Source organism: Leptonychotes weddellii, chromosome 10 (genome assembly GCF_054177405.1).
Source record: "Leptonychotes weddellii isolate Sample4059 chromosome 10, ASM5417740v2, whole genome shotgun sequence".
NCBI classification, from domain to species: domain Eukaryota; kingdom Metazoa; phylum Chordata; class Mammalia; order Carnivora; family Phocidae; genus Leptonychotes; species Leptonychotes weddellii.
The window spans coordinates 472041-482629 of NC_138378.1; the positions used below are offsets into that span (position 1 = coordinate 472041).

General features: G+C 58.0%; 1 protein-coding gene and 1 long non-coding RNA gene across 13 annotated transcripts in view; one reads left to right on the forward strand and one right to left on the reverse strand.

The window, feature by feature from the left end:
* The window catches only part of RTEL1 (regulator of telomere elongation helicase 1), a 28277-nt gene that overhangs the window by 14250 nt on the left and 3438 nt on the right, over nt 1–10589 (reverse strand). For all 12 annotated transcript variants that reach the window (XM_081832346.1, XM_081832354.1, XM_081832347.1 and 9 more), the window contains exons 6-9: nt 7715–7790; nt 6953–7037; nt 4694–4759; nt 3763–3916 (exon numbers count right to left, since the gene is read on the reverse strand). In XM_081832346.1, the coding sequence (XP_081688472.1) occupies nt 3763–3916; nt 4694–4759; nt 6953–7037; nt 7715–7790 (381 nt within the window). The remainder of the gene's footprint in view (nt 1–3762; nt 3917–4693; nt 4760–6952; nt 7038–7714; nt 7791–10589) is intronic.
* Nucleotides 1059–3121, forward strand: LOC145723758 (uncharacterized). The gene is made up of 2 exons (XR_014148995.1): nt 1059–1496; nt 2212–3121. It is a non-coding gene; the product is annotated as an uncharacterized LOC145723758 (long non-coding RNA).

The window sequence follows — 10589 nt, forward strand, 5'->3', positions numbered from 1 at the left end:
GCCGGCAGCAGCAGTTCGAGCTCAGGGACACTGCTCATGCAAGTGCATGCACTCCCTGGCCCTGCTCACCGGAGACCCAGGACAATAACTGAGCCAGCAACAGAGGGTCCCCGTGCCCGCATGGTGGGCCTTGAGAGACCATCTCCCAAGAGAAGAAACCAGGGTTCCTTGGAGACATGGCTGATGCCAGGTGTGGGGCAGGAAGTGCATGAGTGAGTGAGGAATATCCTGACTCCCCATCAGCGCCTGGCAGGGCCACGGAAACAGCTGAAGAGGGGATCTTTGAGTTCAATGACAATGAGGCTTACAATAGACTGAGATCATCGTCTGCGTTTATACATTAGTACTACTGATGACGTTAAAAACTACTCTTCTTCTGAGGGGGACAAGGGATCGATCACAAGTCAGGAATAAATTCTAATTCCCAAATTGGAAAATTGGGAAAAAGTCAAGCATCTATCCTGCTTTTCCTAAGAATGGTATCACCAAGCAACCGCTGAGGCGCAGAGCCTCTTTATAAAACTTTCCTCCCGGTAAACTGAACGACACAGTTGGCACATCACCCTCTCTCCATCCCCCAGCACAGAGCACGATGACATTCCCGTGGACACAGTGAGAACCAGCCCCAGCACGCCTCCCGATGGGAAGACACACCATGGCTCGAGCCTGGCACATGAGGAGAGGCCTCAGGAGAAGCCACACTGTCTGCGGTCTTCTGCTATGGTGGCCCACACCCTCGCCGACACCGGTCCCTGCCCCTCGGCTGGCACCCACTGTCCCACTGGGTTTGCAGGGCTGCCCCCCCCCCCCCCGGCGGCTCGCACTCACGCCTCCATGTGCATGCTGACCACTGGGACGTCTATTCTAAAGAAGCGTCTCTTCCTATCTTTTGCCCACTTTTAATTGGGTTGTCTTTTCCCAGAGTGGTAAGAGTTTCTTTTTTCTTTTTCTTTTTTTTTTTTTTTAAAGATTTTATTTATTTATTTGAGAGAGAGAGAATGAAAGACAGAGAGCATGAGAGGGAGGAGGGTCAGAGGGAGAAGCAGCCTCCCCGCCGAGCAAGGAGTCCGATGCGGGACTCGATCCCGGGACTCCAGGATCATGACCTGAGCGGAAGGCAGTCGCTTAACCGACTGAGCCACCCAGGCGCCCGGTAAGAGTTTCTTATGTGTTTTGGATACATCCCGTATCAGACACATGATCCACGAGGAATCCCTGCCGTCCTCTGGGCCGTCCCTCTGCCTCCTGACTGCGCCCGCCCTCCGAAGCCCACGGCTTTTTGACAACGGCCGGTTTCTTCCTTTTCTCCTCTGTGCTTGTTTGCTGGCGGCATTTCTTCTTTTCTCTCAGTTTTTATTTCTTCATTTAAGTCATCTCCACCCCCACCACAGGGCTCGAACTCACGGCCCAAGAACACGACCAGCCGGCCAGACGCCCCCATCAGCGTCACCTGTGAGGCCACCGCCCCGTGCACAGCCAGGGAGAGCGACGCCGCGGTGAGCGAGCCCCTTCCCAACAGGACCAGGTCGGGAGGGGGGCAAACAGGACGCCGTGAAAAACCCCGACGCAGATGGCTCGCCCGGGGCCCAGGCAACACCGACAGTCCGGCCACGGGGTCGGCAGCTGGACACATGGCAGGGTCTGAGGAGAAAGTGCTGCACATGTGCTCTTGCTCCCAAATCCCAGAGCCCCAGGAAACCCGTGGGAAAGGCAGACACCTCCCAATTAAGGCACATCCCACAAAAGGCCTTACTGGGCCTCCTCCAAACTGTGAAGGTTACCAAGAACAGGGGAAGTGTGAGAAACGCAGACCAGAGCAGGCTGAGGAGCGGTGGCTACTGCCCTGGGGTTTCCTGGGACAGAACAAGGACATCACATGAAAACGAAGGGTATCAGCCACTTTACACCCATTAGGACGGCCATTTCCAAAACAAAATACACGTTCCTTAAACTGAAAAAAATGTTTCATTCCACCTCTGAGAGAAAAGCAAATGAAAACCACACTGAGAGGCGTTTCCATCTATGAGACTGGCACACGATAAAAAGCCTAAGGTCGCACTCTGTTGGCAAGGCTGTGCCCCCGCCATGTGGGGCCCGAGGTTCAAGAGCACAGCAGCATGCTTCCCTGCCGACCAGCAGCCCCGATTCCTGGAATTGACCCTGAGGTGCGTCCGCCCCAGGTCACTCATAGAGCTCTGCTTGTAATTATAGAATGCTGGAGACGACCCAAATGCTGTGCAAACGGACACAGGACGTCCACCGGAGGGAGGCAGGCAGCCGAGGGGAAGGCAGGCTTCTGTGCAGGGAGGCCTTTGCAGGGCGCACGAGGAATGAACCCAGCGGGGCAAACGCGCATCTACGAGGAACAACACGACCCGTGTGCAGCCAAGAAGAATGAACAAAATATGCCTGTGTCTGCTCCTTCTGGGAGGGAATAAAGCCAAGCAAAAATAAACCAGAAACTAGCAAGATGCTTCTCTTGAGTACCTTGACGTCCAGAACCACAGTCACGTTTCAAACACCCGAGAACAACCCAAGTAATAAAATCAACGAGAAGAAACACGGAAGAAGAAATGACCCTAAAATGACAACGAAGCCACAGTGGAGGGCGGGGGAGGGGAGGAGGGACGACCAAGGACTCCCCAGCACAGTCTCCTGACCAGCGCTCAGACGAACGACAGGAAGGGAACCAGCACTCAGCTCTGGGAGGCAGGCTTCCTTCAGCACGGGTGGGTGAGCTGCCCTCAAACAGCTGCCTGAGTCTTCTAGGGCCAAACCAGGACGGGAGACCCTGAGGAAAGTGGGAGCCGGTATCCTCACCAGCACAGAAGGACGGAAACCCTGATGAGGTTGGGCAGTGAGCGAGAGCGAGACGCGTGGTGCTGGACAGAGCGGGAGTGCATGCAGGTGCCGCGACCCTGCACAAGCAGGTAGTTCTCTCCCGTGCTGTGCAGATGAGCAAGCCCGCTCCCGACTGGTTCAGAAATGAGAGGCATCGAGAGGTAAGACTCATCGCTTTGCAAACATTATAGCAATCACTAACTCAGGGACGAATCATTCACGGATGCCACAGACTGCTTAGGAATTAACAAACGGAAGAACAGTAACTTCACAGCAGAAAGATCTGGCAGTCATCACGTAACAGAGTGGTCAAAATTGGTATCCCCAACAATGCAGGGGCCACTCCACACTAAGCAGGGAGCCCGATGTGGGGCTCAATCCCAGCACCCTGGGATCATGGCCTGACACGAAGGCAGCTGCTTAACCGACTGAGCCACCCAGGCACCCTTGGTTTTCATTTTTATACAGTAAAGTCTATATCGGAAGGCGCCTGGGTGGCTCAGTTGGTTGGGCGACTGCCTTCGGGCTCAGGTCATGATCCTGGAGTCCCGGGATCGAGTCCCACATCGGGCTCCCTGCTCGGCAGGGAGTCTGCTTCTCCCTCTGACCCTCCCCCCGTCATGCTCTCTCTCTCTCATTCTCTCTCTCTCAAATAAATAAATAAAAATCTTTAAAAAAATAAAAAAACAAACAAAAAAATAAAGTCTATATCGTTTCGGAAAGTATGAAAAGGTCTTTAGAAAATCCTGAATGGTTGGGTGGTACCTCCTTCCTGGTCTGTGAGGCCCCAAGAAAACTCTTCAAGAAGTTCATATTGTCCCCAAATGATGACCTGAAAGAGGGGCCCTGGGAAGACACAGGCCTCCAGGACCCCCGAAAACACCTTGCAGCCTGTCTCTCCTTTCCCACCCGTAAGCTCACCTGAGTTGGCAGAGTCTGCACTGAACTCCACGTGGAGCCCGTCCTGCTGTGCTGCCTTGGTCTGCTCCTCCAGAACCTGGTCTATGACATCCAGTCCAGAAGCCAAGTCATGCGGAGTCAGGTCAAAGGACGCCGTCTCCTCGCACATCTTCTCCTGGGAGCCCAAGCACACCAGGCTACAGCCAAACGGGGGCAAGGACTTGGGGATCCAGGAAGCCGAGGTGGGGGTAGGGGTGCAGGGTACAGGAAGCCCCATCCCATGGTCTCTAAGGCCAGGTCACAAACTGGTCCAGAGACAGCCAAACAACCACACCAATGTTCGAAATTTCATAACTGGAAAATTTTCCATTAGAATATAGATTTCTGGAGGTGCCCAGCTAGCTCAGTCAGAAAAGCATGCGACTCTTGATCTCAGGGTCGTCAGTCCGAGCCCTAAGTTGGGTATAAGATTACTAAAAAAAATAAACTTTTAATAGATTCCTGGCTTTTCTCAAAAGTCCGATCTGGCCCACTGGACCTATCGTCCCCCATGGCAACAAGTGCCTGGGACCCAGTGGGAGCTGGAGGGTGGCTGCTGCTGACCCAGGACACTAGGCTCCAGAGCACCCAAGGGGCCTTCCTGCCCTGCCCTGCTCAAGGCCAGCCATTCCTGGAAACACAGCGCCCTGAGCAGAGGCCATAGCAATGGTGAGGCAGGGCCGAGGTGATAGGGAGGGGCTGGCTGTGGTCACTAGGGGGCAAGCATCAGGTCAGGCGGCCACCAAGGGACAAAGAGAACGAGACCGAGGGGGGCTGTGAGGGTTTTGGGTGGAAACGGGGAACAGGGCCAGCCAGTGTAGCTTACCCAGGGCTTGGACAGAAAGGTCTGCACTGCTCTCTGCAGGGGCGCAGGGGAGGGGAGGCGTGGCGGAAAGGCCACCTGGACACTCACCACGTTGTGAGCTTCGTCGAAAATCACAACTGTCCCCTTCAGGTCAATGCCGTGTGCCCGGCGACTCTGCAGCAAGAGGGGAAGGATGCAGGGCTGGAGCCAAGAGGCAGGCAGGGGAAGCCCCCCCAGTGCCATGGCCACCTGGCTCTACGCACCGACCACCGAGCTGGACGTCAGATGCCCCTTCCGGCGACGCTCACACAGCCCAAGGGAGCAGGTGTGTGACCCCACACCATGCATACCACACAGCCATGGGATGCAGGAGGCCCAAAGCAGGGCTCGGCCTAGGGTTGACTTGGGGAGGGCTATTTCTAGTATTTCTTTGCTTCAACTGCATTTGAGGTTCAGTTTTCATAAAATAAAGTGCCCATTTTAACGGGCAGTTGGGTCTTGACAGATGTGAGCTCTGTGTCGCCAGCTCCCAGAAAAGGAGACAAGACCTGCTCCCCTCCCCCCCCCGTGACCTCTGACCTGCTCCTAGTGAGGTCTAGGCTGTCCTGGAAACTGAGCTGGGCAGCCCGGCTCGTCTGTCCCGCCGGCGGGCAGCGCGTTCCGAGACCCACAGGCGTCACTGGCGCGCGGCTGCAGCTCACCCTCTTCAGGGCTCGTGGCGCCGTTTCAGGGACAGCCACCCGCCCGCCCACAGCCGGCAAGGCTCCGGACCCAGCTCCTTCACTCGGGCAGGCTTCCAGAGAGGTGCACCGCCCCACACGTCACCAGCAGAGGCTGAGCCGCACCCTCAGCAGACGCTGGTCCCCGGAATCCTTTACTTCCGGACACGCTGGTGGGAACGCAGCGTCACCGCCTGTGCTTTTAGCCTGCGTTTTCTCCAGACTAGAGGTGCTGCATGCCCTCCACGCACGGGCTGACCTGGCCACCCCAGCTACCTTGCTCTGGGACGGCCGGTCGAGTTACGAAGACGCCGCACGGACTCAGGCACAGGCCTTTGAAAGACGAATGTACCACGAAAACTCTCTCCCTTTGTGACTTGCGGTCATTTTCTTCATTTTCCAAAGAGTCGAATCACGTGAAATCACGGTGAAGTCACGGTGAACTCCGACATACTGGTTTTTCTCTGTGGCTGGTGCGTGGTGTGTCTGAGCTAGGAAAGCTCGGCCTGCCCTCCCTGCTCTGTCCTGGGGGAGCTTTATGTCTCCAGCTTTTACATTCCGGGTTATGCCATGTGAAGTAACAGCTGAGATTCGTTCTCTTCCAAATAGATATCCAACGACTCCAGCACCAGTTTTTAGGGAAAAAAGCCCCAAACCTTTCCTTTTCCCGCTGAAATACCTAGGCACGTTTGTTGAAAACCAACTGCCACACGTGTGGGTGGGTCTTGGCCGCACTCTCGTGCGACCCCGGCCAGCAGCTCGGTCTGCGCTCTGCAGCCAGTCCTGGAGCCCTCCCACTCTGTCCTCCATCAAAACTGCCTCGCCCCCTTCCACCTTTTGCATCTCCAGGTCAGTTTTAGAATCGCCTTATCAGGGACAACATACCTGTTCTGGGGTGGGGCCCAGGCCCGGGCAGCCGGGTTGAGAGATCACGTACAACCACTCCACAAACCCCCACTCTCTGTGCCAGAGTCTGCCCGCCTCAGAGCCACCCTTGCCTGCTCCGGCCACTCGCTCGCTCCGTGGCCCCGTGGCCCTGAGGCCCCGTGGCCCTGAAGGCTGTCGCTCCTCAGAGACTTCCCTGCCCCATGGCACCGACTCCCCCCTCCGCGCTCCTTTCCCCTCGCCGCTGAACTCTGCCGACGCATACGCTTGCTCCTAACTGCCCAGCCACGGTAGTGCTGAATGGATGAACGACCTGGACGGCGGGTCGTCCACTGTTACCGTGACGTGAAGGACAAGTCGCTGCACATGTGGGGTGTGCAAAGACAGGTGTACACATGCATCCCAAGACACGACTGTGAGGGAGGGCAGGCGCACACTCTTGGGGCTGCCTCACAATGCCCAGCTGGGAAGAGAGGAGCTGAGCCGCCAGACAAGGCCAGAGGCTGGCCCTGGACACAGCCATGGGGTCTCCTCAGTCCACGAGCCCACCCGCTCCCAGAGAGCTCAGAACGACAAGACCCACGGCCCCACGCTGGCCACAACTGTGCCCAGACCAGTGAGGGAGGCCGAGTCCTCACACCATGCGTGCTGCTCTGAGGGTCTAATCTCAGGAACTGAACGACAAAGGCTCTGACTGCCCCTTACAAACCCAGAGACGCCCCTTGATACCAGCAATCATCAGCTCCGTGGGCTGAGACCTCACCTTGGCGTCCAACAAGTAGTTGTAAGGCATGAAGATGATGTCAGCCTGCTGCTTCAGGTTCCGAGAAAGGTAGTAGGGGCATAGTCTGTGGAGAGGAGGCACTCATCAGAGCCAGGAGGGAGGCCCAGGCCCCCGGCGGGGCTCCGCTGGCTGAGGCCCTGGGGCCAGGCGGGACACCAGGCCCTCTGACGGGCAAGCAAGAGGAAGCAGCCTTGCGCTGCATGGGGGCTCAGACGGGAGCCGGGGCCTGGGGACCAGGGGAGGGCTCGCTGCATTACGGTTCACGCCCCCACTTTTCAACCATGGGAGTAGATCACCTATTTAAAAATCTACATAAACAAAAAACCCCAGTCCTATTCCTGGGTAGAGGAATGCGGCAATCAGAAAGAAAATGCTCAGTCCTGTCTTGGCCCAACTCGAAGCCCTGAAGCCGTGAGAGGTCGACACAAAGGTCAGAAAAGCGTGTTCTGTGGAAACCAGCCAAGTGGAGAAGGTCAGCACTATGCCCGCTGGCTGCTGGAAGCCAAAGCAAGTCCGTCAGGAGGCCAGGGCTGCCCGTCAGCAGAGTGGTCACCTTGGGAGGCAGGGGAGGCTTCCCTGCTTCCCCCGTATTCAAAACCACTTCTGTTTTCACACCAAACAGCCGTTAGTTTTACGATTAGTCAAGGTAGCAAAGCAAAGGAAGTGGGGTGCCTGGCTTCATCGTGGCAGAAGCTGTCCTAGAAGGACACGGCCGGCTCCTGCCTGGCCGCAGGGTCTTACCCGTGCTTATTCCCACTTCTGACCAGGTCCTCGATGTCCAGGATCGGGGTAGCCAGCTCCTGCTGCAGGCTCTTCTCTGGGGATAATGAGGCCCAATGAGTCCCCGCAGACCCCTAGAGGGATGCCCAGGCAGTGACTCTCCCTCCGGGCAGGACTAGGGCACCCAACCACCTGGGGACTCACCAGACAGAATTCCTGCCCTTTGAGTCTGAGTGACCTTGGAAGGACCCCAAACCTGAACTAATCCTCAGGGAGCCCTGCTCTATACCTCAGGAGGTGCCTGCTGGCCTGAGACTGAGCATTAACAGGACTGGAGCGGGGTGCGCAGCCCCTCAGCACGTCTCTACCATCCCAGGTGTCCTCAAGGCCGTGCCCTGGAAGCATCTGTCCTACAATTAGGCTTCAGTCTGGCAGCAAGTGGCTTTTTCTCTTCACTTCCCCCCAGATGTCAACGGTGCAGGAGCACAGATCTGAGGCAGGGCACATGGGAGAGGTGGGGGGCCCCGAGGCAGAACCCACCTGATGCCTGACAGACCCAGGGCCCCTGCCTCATGATGGCAGCCCCCGAGAAGCACCACTCCCTGCTAGCTGCCCAGGTGGCCCAGGGCAGAAAGGTGCTCAAGAAGAGGCACAGGCCCTCCTAGGGCCCCGGGAACCCCCTGAAGAGCTGCTTTAAACCCAGCCACTCAGGAGCCCACGCCGAGGCTGGCAGGACCAGGGCTCTCCTCGAACACACACCCTACAGCCCCAGGGCAGCCTCCTGTGGAAACAGGCTCTTGGCTCCGGCCCCACGGTGGCAGGTACCAGGCCCAGGCCTTCACTGCAGAGCCCAGAACACACCTTGGCCGTGACTGAACCCAGAATGCCCCCAGGGACCGCAGGGAGAGAAGAGGAACTGTGAGCTCAGCAGTACCATAGCAGCCGATCCACAGTGGGCAGGCAGCCTGGAGCTCAGCAACCTTCCTGGAGGGGCGGGGGCAACAGGAAGGGGCAGCGGAGGCTGGAGGGGGGTGGGGACCCCAGTGTGGAGATGCTGCAAGTAGTGTGCACATAGAGGCCAGGCAGAACTCTGGCTCTGCACCTCCCTCCTTCCTCCCACACATGCCTCTCCTCCTCTTGGACCCCTTCTGGGGTCCCTGCTCACTCTCCCCAAGGGCTGGGCAGCTGCTGCCGAGGCCCCCACACAGCCATGGCACGGGGGCAGAGGAGGCTAAGACACAACAAAGATGCGCAGCGCACCTCTGACAGGACATGGGGCGAGAGCCAGAGCAAAGCAGGGAGGCTGGGGACAGGGGAAGACCGATGAGGCCTGGAGCCAGCAGGACAGCCGCAGCAGCACCCTCCCTTTGCCACACGGGGCCTGGGGCAGTTGGGGGGGTTCTGCAGCACCGGGGGCCAGCACACACCTGCTCCAGCATCACCTCCACTGTGGGCTGAGAGTGCCCCTCAGCTCCCACTCCTCCTCTGGAATCCCGGCTCCTCCCTGGCCCATCACCCACCAGGTAAGGTAAGAGATGCTGCAGGTGAGTGCGGTGCAGGTGAGGGTGCAGGTGAGGGCTGTGCAGGTGTGGGTGCAGGTGAGGGACAGTGCAAGTGAACAGCAGTGCAGGTAAGGGCTGGAAAGTAGAGAGCTGAAACACAAACAGCTGTGGAAAAGTGGCTGGAGCAGTTCCTACCAGGTGTTGCTCAAAGGCTCTGGTATGGGGTGAACAGGACACCTGCAACCCACCCCTCTGCCAGGAATGTAGACAGAGGCAGCCACAATGGGGTAAAAAAGAGAGGACTGCATTGAGCATCAGGGGTGTGACCCCAAGACCCATACAAAAGCAGGACTGAGGTGGGATGGCTGTGAGCAGGTAGACAAAGCAAAGGGGGAAAAACGCCTCAGAGCCACCCCGAGACCCACGGGCCTAACACAGAGCAAGCAGAGCAAGTCAGTCAGCAGTCTCCGGACCAGAGCAAGAGCCAACACCAGGCCACGGGGCTGGCAGCTGCCCTCGTGCAGGGCCACTGCGGGCCAGGCTGGTGCCCAATGCTTCCCATGTACCCTTTACTGCTGTTCTGAGGGTTCTCGGTGCCACCAGACCAAACCACACAGCCAACAAGAAGGTGGTGAGGAGTGAGCTCCAGGGACAGGGCACAGGGAGGCCTATTACTGGGAGGTGAGGGAGCCCCAGCTCAAGCCTCTGAGAGCAAGCACTGCCCTGGCATGCCGGGCACCCCAAACCCCAGCACTAGTGTCCTGTGAGTGCCCCAGGGCCTCTGTCACTCCTGTGCCAGGATCTGTGTCCCAACCCTGAGGCAAGAAAGAGGGAACCCCGACCCCACTGAAGCGCAACTCCCCCAAGCCACAGAGCCGTAGCTGCGATAGGAAACTAGAGACCACAGCCCAGAGAAGCGCCCCTGCCATTGCTTCTGGCTCCAGGAGTCCTTGACAGATGTGAGGGGCAGCCGCATGGTGGAAAAGCAAAGACCTGACAGATCTGGAGGCAAGGGCACCAGGGCCAGCCCTCCACTCTGGGCCTAAGGAAAGTAAGCAGCAAGAATCAAGGGCCATGGGCACCTATGGTCACACACATCAAGCCACACTAGGGCCAGCTGTTGTCATGACCCTGGGCTGGTCACTTCAGCCACCTCTGGGAGAGGTTGTCCTCCCCACAGCACCAAAGGCTGGCGCACTCCCCGGACTCAGGGAGAGCCACACCCACGCTGTGCCCTATCGCAGCCCAAGGACACACAGCAAAATCAGTAAAAGGAAAAGCCCGCGGAGGAGTCTGGGAGACCAGGCACGGCTTCCAGAACCCCTCCCCAGGCTAACTGCCCCAGAACGAGCTGAGGCCACATGAGAAATGGTGTCTCCCGGGAAGCTCGCCAG